The sequence below is a fragment of the Hippoglossus stenolepis genome, chromosome 8, assembly GCF_022539355.2.
Source record: "Hippoglossus stenolepis isolate QCI-W04-F060 chromosome 8, HSTE1.2, whole genome shotgun sequence".
Classification (NCBI taxonomy): Eukaryota; Metazoa; Chordata; class Actinopteri; order Pleuronectiformes; family Pleuronectidae; genus Hippoglossus; species Hippoglossus stenolepis.
The window spans coordinates 384,687-408,812 of NC_061490.1; the positions used below are offsets into that span (position 1 = coordinate 384,687).

General features: G+C 40.3%; 1 protein-coding gene across 2 annotated transcripts; it reads left to right on the plus strand.

The window, feature by feature from the left end:
* Nucleotides 1-213: 213 nt before the first annotated feature.
* fam210ab (family with sequence similarity 210 member Ab) lies at nucleotides 214-23,971 on the plus strand. Of its 2 annotated transcripts, none has more exons than XM_035163529.2 (4): nucleotides 214-457; nucleotides 12,818-13,273; nucleotides 19,642-19,753; nucleotides 22,426-23,971. In XM_035163529.2, exons 2-4 carry the CDS (start codon nucleotides 12,873-12,875, stop codon nucleotides 22,738-22,740), a joined length of 828 nt encoding a protein of 275 aa, XP_035019420.1. In that variant the 5' UTR covers nucleotides 214-457; nucleotides 12,818-12,872; the 3' UTR covers nucleotides 22,741-23,971. The 2 variants fall into 2 exon arrangements, with proteins under 2 accessions (XP_035019420.1, XP_035019419.1); XM_035163528.2 differs by having other exon boundaries at nucleotides 215-405.
* Nucleotides 23,972-24,126: the final 155 nt, after the last annotated feature.

Consider the following 24,126-nt stretch of genomic DNA (forward strand, 5'->3'; position numbering starts at 1 on the left):
TTGAATACATTTATTACAATATCAATGGCAATCACATAGATTTTTCATTGCCCGGTCTCTTAGGAAGAACAACAGGCAAGATTTACTGTGATATTATCAAGTTCATAAGAGACACGGATTTGGCTAAAAGGATATCGTTTTTTCTGCAGAATCTCATGCACACTCCAGTCCAGTTGATGGCGGTAATGCACCTTTAAGCTGGTTTGTCAAAAGCCAATATACACTGAAGAAGAAGAGGAGTAGGAAGAAGTTGGTGCGACATGCTTCTTCCCTACTTAGCCCGTGCTGCTTCTGCGTTAAACGTCATCCATAAGCCTGGTGGGCTCACATCCCGGACACCCTCGCTCTTGGCTCTTAGGAATGAGGAGAACGACGTTGTCTTGAGCTGAACACGTAACTTCCACTGTAAGTGTAGTTGCCTGTCTGTGCTCTGCATTAGTATGGTTAATTTATAAAGGTAAGACTTATTTACTTGTATGTCTCACGGTTAGCGGTGCAACCAGCTAGCAGCTAACAAGCTAACACCAGTCGTCAGAAGCCGAAGTTGGCAGCAGTTCAGACTGTACCCTTAGCAATAGCCGTCTGCCAGTCAGTGTCTAAACCAGGTGCTCCGTCTGCTTTAATGAGATAACGTCTCATCGCCTCCACAGAGAACCTTCCCCTTCTTGTCCTTCACAAAAACGGACCAAAGTCAACTAGCCTAAAATAGCCGCCTGTGTGAAGTTAGCACGAGTTAAAATGTAAACTTCCGGTTGAAACTTCTATAATAAGTGGGGAAAATGTTCGGGCTCATTGCTTTCCACAGGATAATTTTATTATTATTATATTATTACATTAGCAGTGGAATAAGTAGAATTGAAATGTTGCCACCCTTTTGTTTTGCTGGAGATGCTGCATTTATGACTCTGCAGTCCTAACATAAGGTATGTTTGTGACCTTTGTCCTATAACCCATGTCATCAGAGATTTAAAAATGAGAACATTACAACTAATGCATAATGGAATTTAGATCAAGACTGTTGCTCTGTGTTGTGGGAAACTTGCCTGTATAATGGTGATAAATTTACATCAGTGGATTTGCTGTCATGTAGGACTTGGTGTTGAAACACAAGTTGTCTATGTACACATGTACAACTCCTGAAGGGAGCAAATGTATATCTCTAGTAGTATTTACCGAGAAATATCATATACACTATAACTTGCTAGACTAACGATACTATAGTATTTATAATGTTCAGATCACACACACTGGACGATTTGGCCAGAACGTCAGACCACACACACCATTTGTAGGAAACATGAAATTTCTCAGAAAGTGAGCTGGAATGTGAAACACTCTAATGATTAAATGTTGCATCAGTTTTTAGAATATAGGACAAGATGGTCAAATCAATTGTACGTTTGAAGGTCTTCTGCAAAATTTAAGTTACCGTCAAACGTTTTGGCCTTGTAATCTGCGATACAAGCCGAACTTCAGGGTACGCTGAGGCGAAAGATAAATCTGACCGGCTACTGGCTTGTATGGCAGTACTATGAAAGCCATGTGGCTGGCATTTTATAGCATTTGGCTATATATTATATATTATTGTTAAGATCAAGGTCATAACATAGATGTACATATTATAACTGCGGCAGTGAGAGAAAGAAAACGCAGGTCCACAGGGAGGCACTGCAGGTTGTTCATTTTTTCCCACCTTCCACGCGCAGAATATAGAGAGAAATTCTTTCAGCACAGTTTTAGTGTTTATCTGACCAATATGTCACAAATGTTTGCAACACTCCCTGTAGGACACCCTTTTCCGAATAAAAGCACTCCAGCGTTTCTGTTGACCAAATCCATTCATTTGTTTTCAAAAGAGTTTTATTGTGAAACATTTTCAGGAGCAGAAGATGCATGGCTTATACTGTATGGTACCGGTATTTATTTGAGTACGTAGGACTACTTTTATACAAGGAAATACTAGGGATGCACGATAATAATTTTTCCGGCCGATACGATAACCGATAATTGCCTGCTTCGCATGACCGAAAAGATAATCATTTTATGTTTAATATTCCACTGTTAACACAACAAAAATAGGGCTGTCAAACAATTACAATTTTTAATCAGATTAATCACAGGGTAGCTGTGATTAATCTGATTAATCTCCATTTCTAAATGCCCGAAAAATCCCCATTTTCTCTGTATATTGTTGTGGGAACGGAAAGATAAATGACAGAAGGCGGATACATACATGTATTTGTTTTTTTTATTGATGACAAGTCCAAATGATAGGGTTATGAAGATTGAAAAATTTAAAACTTAAACATACAACACCATAATTAAATGTGGCTGTCTCTTTGCTATGCCTCTGAGCAAATATAGGATGATGTTATTTAGAACTTCTTTTTTTTTTTTTTATCAAACTCAAAGATAACTGTTATCCTAAACAATTGGGGCATCTTAGCCTTTGCTTTTTTAGCAAATATAGGATGGTTGAATACAACTTTTTCCATTTCTTTTTTAAATCAAACAAACAACCAAACGTTTACACAATTAAATGTGAAATCTGAATCTGAACCCATCTGTAGAAGCAGTGTTGAGCCAGTTCACACTTAAAAAGAACGAGTTCCAAGTTCAGTTCATGCAGGTGAAAATGAACTGGTTCATATTTCATTTTTTATTTGGAAGATTTAGGTTACAAACGTACGATCATGTGTTTAGTTATATGTGTCGGATCATGTCTGCGTGTCGCTCCCCTCATTTTAACACTGAGTCCTGACTGTCAGCTTCACGTCTCGTGTTGTACTGAACACAAAATGTTGAGTCATTTTCATGATGTTTAAATGCAGCCTCATAAACTCTGGAATCAAACAAACATTAAGTGACTTCATGTACTGATCAGGTCCTGATTATTAGTTACAGTGAGAGCAGAGTGGAGGAGGACACAGAAACTCCAGCTCGGTACAAACCAACTGCAGCTTCTGCTCTGATCATGACGCAGCGCCGCTGATCACTGAGCAGCTCTGACCAGAGAAACTCTGTATTTCACTGTTCTTGTACGAAGTCACTGATCGGCTGCTTCACGTGAACGAGCTCTGAACTCACTGCGTGTGTCACTCTGAGCGAGTGAGTAGGGGTGGGGCATATGGGTACATGGATCGGGTCATTCTGCGTATACTTTAAGGCGTTCAAAAAATTAACCCGTTAATTCCACAAATTAATCATCCTACGTGTTAATTTTGACAGCCCTAAACAAAAACAGTTCTTACTCAGTTCTGAGTGTTCATTTAGTTTCAACTTCAAACAACTTTAGTTTTTAGAACATTTCTCCTTCAAAATACTTTAAATTAAATAATTTTGACATGTCAATTTATTAAAATAGAAATTCAAATAAAATAAAGTGGATTTGAAAAGAAAGGCTGTTATAGAACTGAAAGCCTAATTAATAACTGACCAAAGCACATGGAATATTATGTGCAATAAAGGAAAAAGGTTGAGGATAGCTCATGTACTTTTTGTTTAGTTTAATTTGGGCTTCATGTAACATAAAGCTTATCAAATGTTTTGCATAAAAATTCAAATAAAATTTAATTCACTGACAATATCCCTGAACATCCTCACTCCGGAAGAAACGGTACAGAAACCTGTGTCTTTTGTGGCTTCCAACTCCGAATTATTTCAATTTCTGGTGTTGTGAAATTCTTATGTTTTTACCCTTTGGGACCATCTCTTATAACTTCAACTTCTCTGTTCAGCACACAGCTCTCTTACACCAAACAGATGTCCTTGTATAGAGAAATAGTTGTGGCAGTATGCAAAGCTACTGTGTGGGATAGAGGCCTCTCTTCTGTAGTGTTCAATGTCCCTCTCGAGCAGTTTCTGTCACTTTCGGCTCAGCTCCCAGAGCCCCCCTCTCTTCCATGTGTGAGCTCCACCTGCTGCCTCTTTTCCCCTCTCCTCAATCTCCTCAGCTGTGGTCTTTAAACAGCGGAAACACTGGCTTTAACCTTAATAAGCAGCAAAGAGCCCCCTTCTCCTTTTCAACACACACTCTCACTCTGATGCTCATGTTTCTATCACATGCACACACATTGCATAAATCCATTCATTTTTTTCAGTTGGTAGTACCATAGACCGTATAGATCAGGGGTGTCCAAACTTTTTTTCCCGAGGGCCACATACAGAAAAATATACGAAGGACTGGGCCACTCACTAGACGTGAGGTATACTGCCTCACCTCTCATGCACTAATATTGGCAAAATCAATCAAATGCAGGTAAATTACATTCGATAGTTGAACATGTTTGAAGAAAAAAAAGCCTCCATCAAAGCTCTCCATTAGTAGATTTTCATTTTATTTTTTACAAAAAGGTTGGCAGGTCATTCTCTCAGTGACAGCCTCAGATTGGTTCTTAGGGTGCTGATCCCCCTTCATTGTCCTGTATGAAGGGAGAGACAAGAAGAGAAATAGGGGATGTGGATATTTCAAGCTTATTACACAAATAAATGATTGGGCTTGTTAACACATCAACTAACGTTTGTTAAAAAATTGTCATCAACTTTAATTGACTGAATTTATTAAGTAATTGGGTTTATTAACAAATGAAAACTGTGTATATTTTTAACTCACCTGTAATGGGAAGAATGTTGCGCTCAGTGGGAGCAGTGATGCTGCGCTTTGGTCTGAAGGATAGCTGGCAGGTCAGGAGTAAGTTTGGTGGTTGAGATGCGAAGGACGTCACGGAGATGGCTGTCGGTCGTTCTGGTTCTCAGTCTGCTTCTGTTCAGCGTTAACAGAGAGAATGTCTGCTCACAGATGTATGTTGAGCCGAACAGACTCATCATTCGTTTTGCGTGGCGTCTCATCAGAGGAAACTTGGCCTTTTCCAAGCTCCGGTAGAAGTCAGGTAGGGAGAGAAGCTGATGCTGATTCTTCAGAGAATCATCACACTGAATTTCGATCAGTTCTAATTGCAGACTCTCCTCCACTTCTTCTGCATCCATTGAAAACGGAGCCGCAAACAGTGTGATTTCCTTCTCAATGACAGAAAAATCTTGGAAGCGCTGACTGAATTCTGTCATGAGAGATGTGATCACAGACACATATTCTCCCATTTTTGCAGAGAGCTTGGCATTTGGAAATGCGCATTTGATTTCGGTCAGCGTGGGGAAGTGCGCTACATTGAAGTTGCGCAGTTGTGACTCGAAGAGACGGAGCTTCGCACGGATATACTTCATAACTGGCTATTGTTGCATTTTCTTGAGCTTTGTTAGCACGGAAAAACTGTTGCTGCGTTAGCAGGCTAGCTGCCATTTGCTTTACCTTCTCTTTCCGCTCGGCGCCAGTGTAGGACGTGAAGGTCTGATGTTTCGTTTCATAATGCCGTCGTACATTGTACTCTTTCATCACGGCAACACTCTCATTGCAAATCAAACAAACACACTTCCCCTTGGTTTCTATGAAAAAATATTCATTTTTCCACCGAGTCTGACATTTTCTGCACTCGCTTGCAATCTTGCGTCTCTTCGGTTCTGGCATTTCTGGTGACCCTGAGCAAATTTTTTCTTCGATTGCTTGCTTTGTGGAGACGCTGCCTTGTTCAAGACAATAGCGCCACCTAGTGTTTAAACTAAGAAGTGCAATACAGTGGGCCATAGTCCATTATATTTTTAGACTTTGATACTGGCCAATTAAAAATGGATGGCGGGCCGCAGTTGGCCCGCGGGCCGTAGTTTGGACACCCCTGGTATAGATGGACGTAGCTTCTAGCTCCGATAGAAGAAGCCTATGCAAAGTGCTTAAAAGTGTAATACCGCGGAGATCCAGCAGGGGCTGGCTCCAACTGGCTAAAAGAAATCTCTTACTCCATAGACTGCCATTCAAAAAAACACCAATTTCTCCCATGAAATTAATTGCCCACCAGTGATTACGGTCTCATTCGCTAGATACTCTCCTTCTTATCACAGATCTGGTGGTCCATCTGAAAATAGTATCCTAATTAATTAGATATTAGACCTAAAATATTAGACTCCCGGATGATTGACAGGCAGCAGCTGCAACGGGTCTGACTAGAGAGAGAATCACCGGAGGAAAACTGGAGCTTTATTTACATCGTGTTCAATCACTTCTCTCACATATAGTAAGATTCTGTAAGTAATATATAGTAAGATCAGTCACTGGAAAAGGTTTTTACACTGACACGTTAACTGTTAGTTTGTCTTTATTACTGTCCAAGCACCATGCAAGGACCATATTGCTTTAGCTTTGATTATTAGTTTTGAGTTTACTGGGTTTAAGGCCTGTTCTTCATTAACAACAGACACGGAGGAGCTGATGTCTGGTTTGTTCGGTGAGTAAACTCTTGCGTTATTAACGATTTACAGTCTTTATCTTCACGTGTTTACTATGCTCCACAAAAGTTAGTGTTTCTATGTGTTCTGACCGGAGAAGAGTAGCTAGCTAGTTAGCCGATAGCTTTGCAATGCTGGGCCTACCAGTTCCCTCAGTGCTGCTAACCTGTGTTAACAAGGTGTTAAAGTTACGCTTGATTTAAAAAGGTAATTTTATAAAGTCCATGCAAATGTGGTGATAGTTAAGTTTAACATAATATTTAGGTAACTTCTTGTGGTTAAACAGTAGCATTAACATTTTGTTTTGTTGTGATTACCTGCTGTATGTCTAAAGTTAATCAGTTAAGAGGTTATGTAGTAAAGCTGTCATATTATACTGAGTGTGCATGAAAAACAGACAGTAAGTTAACTACATTAGATTTTTATGATTACATTAAGTTTTATGATTTCTCCTGGGCTGTGGATGCTGGATTTCTTGGTGCCAGTGTCTTTATTTCTACTTTTATCTTATTACTTATTTCTGATGTGCTAATGTCTGATTGTTACCAACTAATTCATTATTTTTTCTATCTCTCTCTCTGCTGAAGTGCTATTGGAATTATTATTATTATTATTATATATTTTTTTTAAATCATCAATGAATCTACCAGAGGCTGAAGGACTGAAGCTTTAGTTGATGATGTTGACCTGAAACAACTGCACCTCATCCAACGATCATGATGACTGGTGTGTAAAAAGAAGGAAGATCCATGTATGGAGCAGAATATTTGGTGCCATTTCTTCAGGATGTGGAGTAGAGAGACTGGATAACATATCTTTAATGAGATGTGATGATGTCAATAAGCCACCTTCAGTTTTGTCTGAGATGACAAACTAACAGAACATTGTGTTTGATTCTCTATATTCTCAGATTCCGTTTCTTACCTTTTACTTACTTTCTGCTGTTTTTAGAGGTGGTAGTACATTTTTTTTAAACATAACTTTCAAATGATTTACCTAGAATTAGTAAATGGATCAACTTCAGCAGACACAACCTTCACAGGTTAGTGTTTACCAATGTGACATGAAGAGTCTTCAATTGTAGAAAGCTGGAACTGTCCAACCTGAAGTTCACCTGGATAATTGTGACTACTATAGCCAATGCTTATGGCTGTTAACACTTTAAAAGTTTGTATTAGATATACATGATTAAGTGTTTACCTAACCTCTGATATTTATGATTAAACTGTACTGAGTACATTTTCCATTGACTACAGATGACTTGCCTGGTTTTTGCACATTTACCCCTTTCCTTATAAGTCAAACAGGACACTTTGGTGAACTAATCTTTTCATTGTCATTAAATTTAGCCATAGGACACATAAGGAAAGTATTAACTCATCTTAACTATCAATGATGGATTTGATTAAAACCAAAATGTAAAAGGCCTGTGATTAATTTCAAATTCCAACAACACGTTCATCAAAGTGTTCTTGTATGATTATAATACTGTGCATGTTGCTGCTGTTACTTTTTATCAGATGTGCTCCTTAGAATCATGAGTAGTAAAACACTTTCATAGATAACTTTATTGCACATTAAACTAAATTAATTATTTTAATAAAGACAAGCCTGGACCGGCTCTAACTATAAGCTTTATCGTAAAGGAAGGTTTTAAGCCTACTGTTAAATGTACAGAGGTTGTCTGCCTCCCGAATTGAAAGTGGGAGATGATTCCACAGGAGAGCAGCTTGATAGTTGAAATCTCTGCCTCCTACTCTACTTTTTGAGACTTTAGGGACGACAAGTAAACCTGAATTCTGGGAGCACAGTGCTTTAGTGGGTTGATAAGGTACTATCAGCTCTTTGATGTATAAGGGCCTTGAAAGTGAGGAGGAGGAATTTTTAATTCTATTGTAGATTTAACCGGAAGCCAGTGTAGTGAAGCTAATGCAGGAGAAATGTGGTCTCTTTTCCTGGTACTTGTCAGGACACGGGCTGCAGCATTTTGGACAAGCTGCAGAGTCTTTAACTGCTGGAGCTTGATAATAAGGAATTACAATAATCCAGTCTTGATGTAACAAAGGCGTGGACACATTTTTCTGCATCTTTTTGAGAAAGGACATTTTAGATTTTTGAGCTGTTACGCAAGTGAAAGAAGGTGGTCCTAGAAATTTGTTTTAAGTGAGAATTAAAGAACAAATCCAGATCTAAGATCACTCCCAAGTTCCTGAGTGTTTCATTGGAAGCAAGGGCAATGTTGTCTAGCGCAGCTATATCATTAGATAATGTATCTCTAAGGTGTTTAGGGCCAAGTATTAGAACCTCTGTTTTATCTGAGTTCAATAAGAGAAAAATGCTGGTCATCCAGGTTTTTATGTCCTTGAGACATGCTTGGAGTTTAGTTAATTGATTGCACTGTTCAGGTTTTATTGACAAGTATAACTGTGTCATCCGCATAGCAGTGGAAATTTACAGAGTGTCCTGTATAATGTTTACTACTGGAAGCATATATAATGGGAATAAAATTGGGCCGAGCACAGAACCCTGTGGAACACCGCAGTTAACTTTGGTGTGCACAGATGACTCATTAATTTGCACAAATTGGAATCGATCTGAAAAATAGGATTTAAACCAGTTTAGGGCGGTTCCTTTAATGCTAATTAACTGTTCTAGTCTCTGTAATAAAATTTGATGGTCAATAGTGTCGAATGCTGCACTAAGATCTAACAGAACGAGGACAGACACAAAACCTTGATCTGAAGCTATTAGAAGGTCAGGACTTTTGCCAAGGCTGTCTCCGTGCTGTGATTAGCTCTAAACCCTGACTGAAAGTGTTCATATACATTACTCTACTGGAGAAACTCACACAGCTGATTCTCTTCAACCTTTTCAAGGATTTTTGACAGGAAGGGGAGGTTAGATATCGGTCTGTAGTTGGCTAAAACCTCCGGGTCCAGGGTGGTTTTTTTGAGAAGGGGTTTGATTACAGGTAGTTTAAATCAGTGATTCTCAACTGGTGGGACCCCAAAAGTGGGTCGCGGACCTGTTTTCAGTGGGTCGTGGGGCTTTGCCTGGCCAAAAAAAATGTTCCGAAAAAAATCCTGTGCTTTTATTTTGAAGGGGATTTTTTTATGCAGTGGAGTGCTATCTATTCACACTCCTTAACTTGAAGTGAGTGCTGCTTAATTTTCTTCAAAGCACAATGTTTTTCAGTATTTACCTACTGATAAGGTAATCAAAAGAAAAGTAAATTTTGTTTACTTGAATCTTTTTGAATTGCACTTTTTGTTTAATTTATTTTGAGTTTGTGGATAAAAGCTGCTACTCAAGACACTGAATTTGTTCCATAGTGGAGTGTTGGTTGTCATAGATTCAGTGAGTGCGTATTCTCAGCTAAAGGTACATAATTTGAGTGTTTTTGAAACTACTTCTCAGTAGTTGGAATTTTTTTATTTCATGTTTGTGCATGAAAGCACTGTTGAGTCTGTTTTAAAAAAGGCTGAAGTTACTGAATTGTTATATATGTTGTATTACCTTGTGTCCTTAAGATGGACTTTTTGGTTTTTAATTCAAATGCAGCTAATTGAGTGTAAAAGGGAATATTTCCCTCTAGCATCGCCACCTGCTGGTCGTTTTGGTTTATCATTAAACTAGTTTTTTTGTGTTGGCATACTGTGATATTCTGTACTATCTCAGGTTCAAACTGCACCATCTTTTCATTAAATAAATTTGAGAAGTTGAACATTTTCCTCGATTTGGTGTCATTAAGGGGTGATGGTGAGTTGAGAACCACTGGTTTAAATGACTGTGGTACATATCCTGATGATAATGACAGATTGATTGTGTTCAGTAATGTACTATCAATTAGGGGCAGAATTTCTTTAAGTAATTTTGTAGGAATGGGATCTAAGATACAAGTTGTGGGTTTAGAAGATGAGATTATTTTGGTCAGCTGATCAAGGGTGATCAGAGAGAAGCTGTCTAAATAATTGGTAAGATTCTCAGCTGTTTCTGAGATTTCTGTTCTTGATAGGGTATTAGTGCCAACTGAGGGCAGGAGATGGTTGATTTATTTCTAATAGTTAGAATTTTATCATTAAAGAAAATCATAAAGATACTGCTATTCAGGGATCCAGGAATACTGGGTTCGGTGGAGCTGTGACTCTGTCAGCCTGGCTACAGTTCTGAAGAGAAACCTGAGGTTGTTTTTATTTTCTTCTATTTATGTGGAGTAGTAGGCAGCTTATTATATGCTTTAACACTATTTTTCCAGTGTTAACATGCTAACTTCAGCTTCAACTGAATATGTGGACATGTGCACCACTTGCTTTTCAGATTACTAAAACATTACAAACTTTACCTCAGATGATGGAAGCTAACTGTGTTAGCAGCTAGTTCTCAGTGCAGTTCAGTGTGGTCACTCCTCGAGTTGAAGGTCAGAGGTCAGGCTGGCTCAGCCTGGCTCCAAATCGCCAAGATGGCGCTGATCAAATTCAAAACTCTCGGCTTCAAAACGGCAGTTCACAAACCAATGGGTGACGTCATGCTTGGTTGCCACTTGGTTGGTAGTGGGAACATAAATTGAGTAGGTAGAAAACATTGTTACACACGCACATGGAAGAAAGCAATTTAAAGTGATATACCTGATTTTGCTGCAACTGTTTTGCCTTCTTCTCTACCCTCAGGAAGACAGCATGGCACTGTTTATGGTCTAGCTGTGGTTGAGCCTGGAACCTAGGGTCAAGCGCTGTGCACTCCAGCAGATAGTTGTATGCATCCCTGCTGTATCTGCCCGAAATATTTTTTTGAGGATTTGCTCTTTGTTCCGGCCACAGTGGTGGAATCGCCATTGTTTGGTGTCATGCTCTGTTTAATCATGCTCTTCAGTGGCACAATGAAGGACACTGTGGGGCTCTTCTCCTCACATAAGACTGTGGTGGCTGCCTTCAGCAGCTTCATGCTATATTGTCTTCGGTATCTCAGATATCGCAGCTGTCCTGTGTATAAATGATTCAGGCATTTTGTCTTATCTCTGCGCAGGTAATGATCCAGCATATCCGAGGTGCTGTTCCATTGCATGGTAATGTTCATGATTAACTTGTGTGATGGCAGTTGTAGCAACTTCTGCTTGGACATTAACACCGCGGTAGCTGTTGAACTCTGACGTCTCACCCGTCCGAGCAAACGAGTGAGGCGTGCTACACAGAGACCACCTTGGGTTGCAAGGTTTATAGTGTGCGCAAAGCACTTCATGTGCAGCTCCAATCCTGCCTCACGTGCAGCCACTTCCATATTATGCACATTTTCAGTCACAATATCGATGCCATGGTTTGGCCTTAAGCTGTCAGTTAGCTGCTTGTAAAAGTTTGGCTATGTTTGCCCCTGTGTGGGACTCAAAATGGGTCAGTCTGCAGTACAACATTTACCATTTCCCAGTCACTGTTGATTGTGTGGGCTGTAATTGTCATATAGCTCAGTGTAAGGCTTGTAATCTTCGTTTATTGTTTCCACCAGATTCCCAAAATACTGCAGAGTCTAAGTCAATGTTGTAAATATTGTGATTTTATTTGTGTGTTCAGCTACAAGCGGCATCTATTTCACTTCTGTCCCTCCTGGAAGAGGGATCCCTAACATGTGGCTCTGTCTGAGGTTTCTACGTTATTTTCCCCTGTTAATATATATATATATATATATTTTTTTTTAAAGGGGTTTTTGGGTAGTTTTCTCCTTTACTCTTGAGGGTTAAGGACAGAGGATGTCGCGCCTTGAGACAAATTGTGATTTATGAACAGAGCTATACAAATATAATTTGAGTACACAAACTCACTTGACAACTTTGTCTGTATTTTCTACGTGTATGGCATCACTTTTTCATCCTAAAATATGTTCTTTGTGTTTTTGCATCAGTTGCATGTTGAAGTGACATTAACACCCCCTACCTACTCACGCTTAATCCTGTGGACAATCTACTGGTGTGCTCTCACATTGGCTCATCCAGAGTTTCTTTGGGACTTTATACTAGGGGGCCAGACGGAGAATTCAGATGCAGGAATGACAGGAGCTGTAAAGCTGCCTACAGGTTTACCTGAGGGAGAAATATTTCAAGTTTAAACAACATGAGTGCTTTCAATGCTAAGGATAGATAACCCTTTCTTAATCACGCTAAGTCCTAATTTTAAACTGCACTCAGCCCCATGTCACCACTTCCTACATTTTGCAGTGAGGTCGTACGGTGGCCAGAATGCCACCCAGTTATTACTCTGACAGAAGAGATTGCAGATTTTTTTGATGCGTTTCACTGACTGTGGTTGTACATTTCTAGAAAGAGAAGTATGAAAGGTGCTGATTAAAAATTAATTAGATTCAAGAAATAAAGATTAATTGAAAGTGAAAATATTTGTTAGTTGCCACACTAGACTAAAATATAATCATTAGGTCACTGCCTGCATTTGGAGTTTATACTGTATTTAAAGACGGTGTTTTTTTTTGTCTGACCCCACAGTCTGGGTGAACATCACAGCAGCAGAAAGGAGGAGGAGGAGAAGAGAGGGAAGATCATGCAGCGTATTCTGACTCCTGGGACACTGTTGCGTATGGCAGCAGTGCGCCCACTGCTGGTTGACATCACCCTTCCTAAGCCAGCAGTAGCAATGTGCTGCTGTGCTCTCCGTCTGATACCAATGCCATCTGCAGGCCAACACTGGCTCTCAACCTCAGCCTCCAGCAGGGAGGCACATCAGCCGAAACACCAGCCACCACAGGAGGAGCCTCAGACCCAAGAGGTTCAGAGAGGGGAGGCTGGTCCTGATGCTGCAGAGGTGGATCCCCTGCAGGATAAGTCCATCGGCCTGTTCCAGAGGTTTAAGAGGACCTTCAAACAATATGGGAAGGTGATGATCCCTGTACATCTAGTGACGTCCTCGGTCTGGTTTGGAACCTTCTATTACGCTGCTATGAAGTGAGTTTACGTTTATTCTTAGTTTCTGGCTTTGTGTTTGACAGGATTTTATTTGTAGGGTTTTGTTTGTAGGCCCCCCAGTTGCAGGATAATATAATAATATTGTTCAGAACACAGTATAGCATTAGTCAGAAGTATAAGTCCTGGTCAAAGTAATTGCCATCTCTGAATTTAAAGAAAATAATTAATTATAAACATTAACAAACTTTGTCTAACCACTATATTTTAATAAAATGTCTAAGGTTACTGAACAGAAAAACCTCATAATAATTGCATAATACAGTGGAAACCACTTAGAGTGAACACGTTTGTTTTCCGGGCCGAATTGATAACTAAAAGCAATTGATTACTATATCCGTATTGTGTAGCCTCTGTATGATAGTCCCGGAACTTGAGGGAAAGTAATGGTGATATTTAAGTATGTGCGCGTTCACGCTTCTCTTTCGCTCTGTCTTAACATTAACACACACACCGACTAAGCTGACATCTCTGACCCGCCACAGTTCAAATGTTGATTTGTTTGAAATGACGCCACAATATGAATACTGATCACCACATAATGATCATAGCTTTTCTTAAATAAGTAAAATCTTTCCTCATATCTGTGCATTCATTCATAATTCAGCTTGTCTCTTGCGCTGACACACACATCACATGCGCACTCACACATAAAAATTGTCATGGGACACGTGTAAACAGACTTTGTTAAATTGGCAGCTCGAATGATTGACGGAGACAGGAGCAGTGAATTACTGACAGAGCTGGTAAAAACTGTAAAAAACAAAATCACTCTCTGACCCGCTACAGTTTAAAAGTTTATTTGTTTGAAATGATTATATCAACACTGATCACCACATAATGATACTTTTCTTGAATGAGTAAAATCTTTCTTTATATCTGTGTGCATTAATTCATTAATTCACCTCGTCCTGACTCCGCTTGCTCTCCTTTCTCTCTCACACTGACGTGCACATAGACACCCACACTCACACACAACAGTGTCATCGGATAGAAATTGCCCGACCCTACTGGGCGATATGACTTCAATATATTTATATCTATTTAATCAATATCAAGATTATTTGAAACTCCTACCTTGATTAGAATTAATGAACGATTATATATATTTTTTGAATTTATTTTTTACATTGCGCTCATATCTCTGAAAAGGTCTGCATTGGAAATAAGTACAAAATGATAACTTTGCATCTCTTGTAAACAAATTGATTATTTAAAAGAATGCCATGTTCAAAAATGTTATGCAACACTGCTGATTAAGAACAAGAGAAGGGCTTGCACTGGGCACCTACAATACTTCAGCAAGCTGTGTGCTCATAGTGTTGTAGATGTGTATCTCAACACTGGGCGGCTGTGGCTGAGGGGTAGAGCGGTCGTCCTCCAACCTGAAGGTCGGCAGTTCGATCCCCAGTCTTCCCCATCTGCATGCCGAAGTGTCCTTGGGAAAGATGCTGAACCCTGAATTACCCCTCATAGAACAAAAAAGTGCTGCTAATTGATGCACTGTATGAATGGGTGTATGAATGGGTGAATGTAAGTGTACTGTAAAGAGCTTTGAGTGGTCATCAAGACTAGAAAAGCGCTATATAAATACAAAACCATTTACCATTTACTCATACCCTCTGCTGAGAGATGAAATGATGTGAACATTTTGTATTATGATTATAGTGACCAAAATGATCAGTTATCAGTATTATCGCGGTAATTACTGATATCCTTACTATATTAATTTCACAAAATTTTACTTTGAAATAATGTATATCATCAATAAAAATTTGAGTGTTTTCATTATTCATCAAAGGTCAAAAACTTGTCAAAAACAGACGTCATCCTCAAATCAGGCACAAGTCGGGACAAAATATCCGTATTAAACGCACGCAATTTGGTGACAATGTATGTTAGCAATTCTTATCTATGGCCATATATTTCTAACAGCTCTCCTGCTGTTGCAGCCCCCACCTGCCTGCCAGACCTTTCCGCCATGTTTTTACAACACATAAAAAATGCTGCGCCTGCATCTTGGAGACTTGCTGACTTTGGTTGATGGACAGTATCAAGACTATATGTTGCTGGTTTTCCCATTAACATTTTTGAATTATTAGTAGGGCTTACTATCAAATTTATTTTACATTTAATTTGCCCCACCTTAGGGTTTCATGTTGGCACCCCCCTCCACAGTACCCACATAAGCGTCACTTGAGGCACCAACAGGCAGCACACATTCACACTTGGACCAATTGACTGGCATATATGCAAAGAACTATGCTGGAAATAATCACACACTTCTGCACTGACTCTGAATGAGTCCACACTATGGTGAAAATGCTTGCTGTTAATAGTCAATAAAAACATTCCAGCTGGTCTTCTCCATGCTAACTTGTTCCGAAGGCTAACAACATCTGCTCGCACCATTGCAAGGTAAATAGTGTCACAAAACCTGACTGGTTAGGGTTAGAACACCAACTGGTCTGTATTCTTACACAGTGATGCCTTTTGGCCTCCGGAATGCGCCAGCTACTTTTCAGCAACTCATGAACCGTGATTTGGTGATTTGTTGGGGTGTGCAGAGGATGATCTGGTGGTTTAATCAGACACCGGTGAATATCACCTAGAGCGTTTGTGCTTTTCACCCATTTGGCTTTGACAAGGCTCACTGTTAACCTCGCTAAGTGTGAGTTTGCAAGGTCAACTGTGACCTAGCTCAGCCTAGTGGTTGCGCAAGGCCTACTGCATCAATGCAAAATTACAGGGTTTAGAGCAGTTTAATCTTCACAACCAAAAAAGAGCTAATGCGCTTTCTCTGCCTCATTGGCTATATTTCAGTGGTTTTGGCCCCCCTTGCTGAAGGGAAAGGCAAAATTTCTCTGGTCCCTCAGTTGCCAGCAAGCCTTCAAACAGGTGAAAACACTTCTTTGCTTCACTCCTGTTCGCGTTGCTCCACGTTTTGAAAGACCATTTAAGCTTTATGTGGATGTCATGATCCAGCATCATCAAAAAATAAACTAAGCATCATGTTTTCCATTTTAATAAGAACACCAGCAGTCAAACCTACAAAGAAGTCTACAAGGTAAATGAATGACGCTGAGGCAGTCGATGAAAGGTTTCTGATGGACCAGATTGTGAACATCCCATATGGTTGTCAGTTTTGGTGTGAGGAGGGACAGAGAAGAGCGGGGACACAGAGACACACACACACACTCCCGCAGACAGAAGTTCCCTCCCGCAGATTATGACAGAGCAGTGTTTTAACTTCACTGTTGCAGAAGAAGTGATGCCCCGTTTATCCAGGTACATAATATGAATTCATCAGATTTTTATAAAGATTAGTTCAAAGTGTGATGATTAAAAAACATCAGAGGAGCAGAGTCACTTGTTGACCAGTGGAGTAATGTGCCTCAGTGCAGTGGTGCTGATATAAGATGAGATAAAAACTTTACTGATCCACACACCGGGAACATTGTGTTGTTACAGCAGTAGGCAGGTCAGAATGAGGTAGACACAGGAATAAAGAAATAGAAAAAGGCAATAGAAAAAAAAGATTTAAATAAACCCCCCCCCCCCGCTGATTATGTACATTATATACACCTTTTTACTGTAGTGGTTTGTATGAAATGTTATAAATAAAGTACAGTGGCAGAGGATGATTGTATGAGCAAGTAAAATCAGTTTTGTGCATTTGATTTATATTGCAATATAAATCGAAATCGACTGATATAAAAAAATTCCATATTGCCCAGCTCTATACATATGTCACTCAGTATTGCTTTGACATGGTTTCAATTATTTGCAAGCGACAGCTTTAATGCCGTGGGGAGCTGGGTTTGCTCTGAACTTGTTTTTTCCTTGTCCCACTAATGTTAGTGTTATTCCCAATGTTGGTGGGACATCACTCTGGTGATGCCGTTTCAAACGAGTCGACATGTTCGATGTGCTACCAGCTACATATCCGCATTGAATTTATCCAATAAATAATTAAGTTGAGAAAATTATCGACAGAGAAATCGAATATCAACATTATTGTAGCAACTAATGTCATACGCTCAAAAGGGTGCCAACACTTGTTTTTGCCGTGCATACTGTTTGTAGTTCAGTATTATGCAACTTATGTTACATTTTTTCTTAAGTAACTTTGGACATTTTATTTTTAAAATCTGTTTATATAAAAGAAGAAGAACTAAGTACTTGAAATTCAGGGGTGCCTTTAATTTTGACCAGGACTGTACTGATCATAATGTAGCTCACAGTTTATCATTAGAAGGCTATTTAATACTACATACAATTTGTAATATCTCTGGCGGATCTAATGCTGTGTTAAAATCTAATGTTACGCCACGTCAAACACGTACGATGCTCGAGAAATATTTGAACTCGGGCATCAATTGCGTGTGACATGATGTCACATCACCTAATCAGCGCTGAGAATGTTGGTCATGATTTGGTGGGAACACACCAAAATATCACAATTTCGAATGTGACAAATAATCACAGCAAGGTTATGAAATGTAATTCTGATGCAACCGTTTGAGAGGATTCTTCAACTTTATGCAGTTAGACAACTGAAAATGATTTGTGTGTGTAGCTACTTAAAGCCCCAACAAGTAACTTTTCTATTTGTTTCCACTGTCACCTGTCGTAAAAACCTCGGTCTAGACAAGAGGTTATTGCATCTTACAACACAACCAACTTAATTAAGCATCTGCAAAAGCATCATGTGAAGGAGCACCAGGAGTTCATGCTATCTAATACACAAAACACACCAGGCAGCAGGCCGTCACTGACGCATTTCAGAGTCAATGTAAGCTTCCAGCAGACAGTGCAAAGGCTAAAGGGATTACAGAGAAGTTGCTTAATTTCATCATACTCAATGACCAACCAATATCTGCCGTGGAAAATGCTCGATTTCGCAACCTCCTGGAGCACTTAGAGCGAAGGTATAGTTTGATGTCGAGGAAATATATATATCAGAGACTGCTTTACCCGAAATATACATCACAGTGTCCTCACAGTTAGCAGCACATAAAGGCGTTAGCTCCATGACTTTTACCACTGATATTCAGACCTCAGATGTGAGCCCAATGTTTTTAATAAATCTAACTGTACACTGGGTGAACTCGGATACATATACACTACAGAGCGTGTTGCTTCAAGTAAAAAAAGTGCTGGGGGTCACATACCAGCAGTTCAATTGTGGTCTCTATTAAAGGGATAGTTCAACCAGATAAAATTCACTCTATCTACTCGCCGATAGAGGGGTGGGTAAAGTGTTTGAGTCCACAAAACACTTTAGGAGTCTCAGGGGTAAACAGTGTTGCAGCAGAATCCAATGCAATTGAATAAATTAGTGACCAAAGCTTCAGATGTAATAAAACAATTGAAAAATATAACATGCCTCCATATTGCTCATGTGATTTCATCCAAGTGTCCGCAAGCCCCCACATTCATATTCGACTCAAAACAAGGTAATTTCCACCGTGTTTTAAGCCTAAAAGTCTACCAGAAGTGGCTAAGCTAGCGGATGTTGGCATTTCCGACAGTCCATGAATGCACTTCGTCGTAAGATATCATGAAAATATAAACGACGACGTTTCGAGTTGAATTTGAATGTTGGGGCTTGCGGACACTTAGATAGCACCACACGAGCAGTATGGAGGCATGTTATATTTTTTCTGTTTTACTACGTCTGAAACTTTGGTCACTAATTTCTTCAATTGTATTGGATTATGCTCTAACAAAGTTTAACCCTGAGACTCCTTAAGTCTTTTCAGGACTCAAACACTTTACCCATCCCTTCATCGGCATAGTGGTGAGTAGATAATGAGTGAATTTTCATTTCTGGGTGAACTATCCCTTTTAAAGGGCTGCTAAATGACTGGAAGATTCCGTTGGCTAAAGTACATGTGATTCTGCAAGATAACGCAAGTAACATGAAGAAGGCGATGGCAGAGATGTCAGTCCACAGCCTGGGCTGTTTTGCGCACACTTTGCAACTCAAATTCCCGTGAGCTGAAATGAGCTAGTAACACGAAACTTGGCACAATAACTGGCATTGATGTGCATCAACTTTCTGTGAAACATGAGCTCAATCGGCCTGATGGGGGCGTGCGTGCGTGCGTGCCAATATTTGGCTAGGTGCGCACACACACAGGCCCCTGGGCTATAGCATAACTATATATATATAAAACGCTCTGACCGAGCGGATAATCCATCCCGACCACAGACATTGACAATAGTTTATAGAAAAAGCAATTTTTCGCCCATATTTTCTCAATTGCTGTTGTAGGACATATAGACTGTTAAAATAAGATTGTTTCATAATATCTGTCTTCCCTTTACATTTTGTTTCCCCTCAGAGGTGTGAATGTTGTGCCATTCCTGGAGATAATGGGTCTACCGGAGACATTAGTGGGCCTTTTGAAAAACTCTTCGAGTGGCTACGCTCTGACTGCATATGCCATGTACAAGGTAATTTGATGGGTTTTTATTGTTTTTGAACATTTTGTTTCATTCCTTCATTGATCATTTTCAATTTGTTTTAAAACAAGCTTATTGTCAGGTTTTCTTAAATGTTCCCAATGCTGATTTGCATGTGTCTCTCATTAGGGCTGCACGATATATCGAAAAATGATCGTCATCGCGATAACAACATGCACAATATCAACACATGCGATATACGTATCGCAAAAGACTGCTTGAACTGCGATAAATGGTGTTCCATGTGCCATGCATTCATGATCTACATGTCTATATTATACACTGCTCGGGAAAATTGAGGGAACACTTAATTGTCACAGTAGAACACCAAGTCAGTTCAACTTCAGGGATATCAATCTTTCCATTTAGGAAGCACAAGTGATTGTAAATCAATTCACCTGCTTTGGTGCAAATAAAAGTGACAACAGGTGCAATGGAGAGGCTAAAGCAATACAACCCCCAAAAAGGGAGTGGTTTTGCATGTGATGGACACAAATATTTGTTCTCTCCTTATCCTTCCTGACTGATTCTTCTCTAGTTTTGTGTCCTGCTACTGTTGTTGTTACTACTGGTAGCATGAGGCTGTACCTGCAGCCCAAGTAGGTTGCACAGGTAGTCCAGCTCCTCCAGGATGGCACATCCATATGTGCGTTCGCAAGAAAGTTTGCTGTGTCTCCCGGCGCAGTCTCAAGAGCATGGAGGTGATACCAGGAGACCAGCCATTACACAATGAGAGCTGGACAGGGCCGTAGAAGGCCATCAACCCAGCAGCAGGACTGGTATCTACTCCTTTGTGCGATGAGGAACAGGAGGAGCACTGACAGAGCCCTCCAAAATGACCTCCAGCAGGCTACTGGTTTGCATGTTTCTGACCAATCTGTCAGAAACATATTTCATGAGTGGCATGAGGGCCCGACGTCCTCTAGTGGGACCTGTGCTCACAGCTCAGCCCTGTATAGCTTGATTGGCATTCGCCAGAGTACACCAGCATTGGTAGGTCCGCCACTGTTGCCTGTTAACTTCAAAAATGAGAGCAGGTTCACACTTAGCACATGTGACTGGCGTTAAAGAGTCTGGAGATGCTGTGGACAATGTTATGCTGCCTGTAACATCATCCAGCATGACCAGTTTGGTGATGGTCTGGGGAGGCATATCCTTGGAGGATCGCATAGGCCTCCATGTCATAGCCAACAGTATCCTGATTGCTGTTAGGAACCGAATGAAATCCTCAGAGCAATTGTCAGACCTTATGCTGGTGCAGTGGGCCCTGGGTTCCTCCTGGTGCCCAGCCTCATGTGGCCAGAGTGTGTAGGCAGTTCCTGGATGATGAAGGCTTTGATGCCATTGACTGGCCCTCACATTGCCCTGACCTAAATCCAATTGAGCACCTATGGGGCGTGATGTATCAGTGTATCTGGCGCCGCCAATTACCACCACAGACTGTCCAGGAGCTCACTGATGCCCTGATCCAGGTTCTGGAGGAGATCCCCCAGGTTACCATCCACCGACTCATCAGTAGCATGCCCAGACGTTGTCGGGAGTGCTTACAGGCACGTGGAGGCCATACACTACTGAGTCACATTATGAGTTGCCGTGATGAAATTCACGCAAGTTGGATAAGCCTGTGATTTCAATTTTCTACTTAGATTTTCGGTTTAGTTTTATATCCAGCCCTCAATGGGTTGATGATTTTTGACGGATCATTGACGGATTTTTCTGTTTGTCCCTGGTCAAATTCATCACTATGAGCGGTTGATTATATAGAAGAATTACGTAGCTTCTTTATGATAGTACCAGAACCTGAAGAAAAAGTAACCGCGTGCGCACACACACACACACACACTCTGCTGCTCTATATCTCCCTCTCACTCTCTCTCTCACAGACTCAGCTGACGTCTCTAACACACTACAGTTTAAGTGGTCATTTGTTTAAAATGACACCACAATATCAACACTGATCATCACATAATGATCAATACTCTTCTTAATTTGTTAAATCTTTCTTCACAGCAGCGCACGCATTCATCAGCTGACTCTGTCTCTCACTCACTCTCACACACACACACACACACACACACACACACACACACAACTTGCAACAAATTCGCATTGATTGAATCACTCTCGAATTGGTCTCAACACCATGGCTGCACTGGAACCATATGCTTAAAGAGTTGTTTGAAACTGGCAAGACGCATGCAGAGATGTTCACCACGCTGCAGCAGATGGGTATCCAGCGATGCTCTGAAATGCAGCAGCGCTGGGTGGGTGGTGGAAGGAAAAGCGGGTCGGGTGTGTTATTGGACGCTAGATGAGTTATCAACGCTGATACTCTCGTCATGCACCTCGTAATGCCTAAAGGGCAAAAGTGGCCATCACCCCCAGGAAATATGGCTACATTGCTGTCATCAGTGATTTAGAGACTGAGACCATGTAGCTTTTCAAATGTAAACAGTGAGGCAAGGGTTTCACCACAACATAACTTCCAGATCAAACAAATCATACAAATTAACTATCAAAATGACCCGTTTTTTAATTGTCTAATATCGTGCAGCCCTTTCTTCCATCCTTAGCATAGATTTAATAAAGCAGATGCAGTATAGTCATTTTATGAGGGATGGATTCAGGGATTCCTTGTGTTCCTTGTCTTTGTTTTCTTACAGATTTCCACCCCTGCTAGATATACGGTAACTCTGGGTGGCACATCACTATCAATTCAGTATCTCCGCAAACATGGCTACTTGTCCACGCCACCACCTGTAAAAGAATACATCCAGGACAAAATGGAGGAGACAAAAGAGAAATTTACAGAAAAGATGGAGGAGACGAAGGAGAGACTGTCAGAGAAAATGGAGGTTACAAAGGAGCGCATCTCTGAGAAAATGGAAGAGACTAAGGACAAGCTTTCTGAGAAACTGCAGGAAACCAAAGACCGAGTCTCTGAGGGAAAATCATTTTTTAGAAAGAAAAATGATTAGCGAAACACATCGACAGGTTGACAATTCATCAGTGAATTGGGAGCAAGACAGCACTTCTGAGACTGGGAGGAACAGAGAGAGACATTGCACTGTCTTAGGTCAGAAATCACCTCACACAGTTAGCTTTCACCTGTTGTCTGTTTTAATTGTCAGATTCCATTTCTTATTGTCTAAACCCTGCGACTGTTAGTGTTGACAAGACAGCAGCTTCATCTCTCTGATTTTACACAGGCTCAAGTTATCTGGACTTCAACTCTCTGCTGGCTGATGAAGAGGCATGGTCATATTTCTCTTAACAAAACTTTTTAACACATACATTTACAAGAGGGGAAAATGTCCATGTACCATTTATCTTTGTATAAACAGTAATAATAGAAACATAAAGATTGTAAAGCTATTTTCAGACATGCACTGAAATCCAGATATCCTCAGCAGTTTTATAGGAGGTGTATGTGTGAACGCAAATGTGAGTGAGAGTCTCTGTACTTCCTGCCTGGCCCCCGTAGATTAATGTGGGCACACAGCAGGGGATCCCCGTTGGATTCACTGTAAGTGAGTGGGGTGGTTAATGAGGCTTTTTACATGAGACAGACGTAAAAAGATAACAAATCTAATGGTGATAAGTGCCGATGTCAATATGCTGTGAACAAAATCACAAGTTCTCCGCAGCAGAATTAATTCATTACTTCCTTGCTTTGCCTGCTACCCCACCCCTCACCTGAATCCTATATGTGACGGGTGTGAGTGGAGAATCTCCAGCTGCGTTGCGCATGTCCTCCGCAGGACATGTCTGAAAATGGCTTATGAGAGAGAGCAGTCCTAATGCATCTGGGTGTTGAGAAAATAAAAGTTGAAGTTTGTGGTTACTTATGTGTACTAGTCCATCAAAGCCTTTCAGAAGAATCTTTTAAAACCTTATGTCTTTTCTCGTGAAATGAGAAAAAAATAGTTTTTCAGATGTATTTTTATCTCATAGCCAAAACGATTATTTTACTGTCTGTACCACTTTATGTTGTGGATGAAAGCCCATTCATTTTTTGGAGACTGCTTTTGGGGCAGAAATTGTCACAGTGCATGTCAGTTCACATGTGATGAGTTATTGGTCCGGTAAATTGAGTCATGTAAACATGGTGGGTCCAGTATTGTACATGCAGTCATATGTATGAACACAGGAAGTACTGTGTAATACACGGATATAAGAAAGTGGTTACAGTGTCCTCCCTGCAAGCTATCTCAGCTGGTAGGGGGGACACTGTAACCACTCTCCTGGCTTTTCTAGTCAATATAAAATGTTGTCTGAATTTCAAACAGATGTGTGGTTCAAACTACAGATGAATAAAATAAATTGCAAATCAACAGTTTGTTGGCTTTATTTATAAGCTTGAT

Coding starts and splice junctions, on each gene's coding strand:
- fam210ab (XM_035163529.2), top strand. CDS start 12,873: ATGCAGCGTATTCTGACTCCTGGGACACTGTTGCGTATGGCAGCAGTG. Junction 13,274..19,641: donor TTCTATTACGCTGCTATGAA/GTGAGTTTACGT, acceptor GTTTCCCCTCAG/AGGTGTGAATGTTGTGCCAT. Junction 19,754..22,425: donor CTGCATATGCCATGTACAAG/GTAATTTGATGG, acceptor GTTTTCTTACAG/ATTTCCACCCCTGCTAGATA.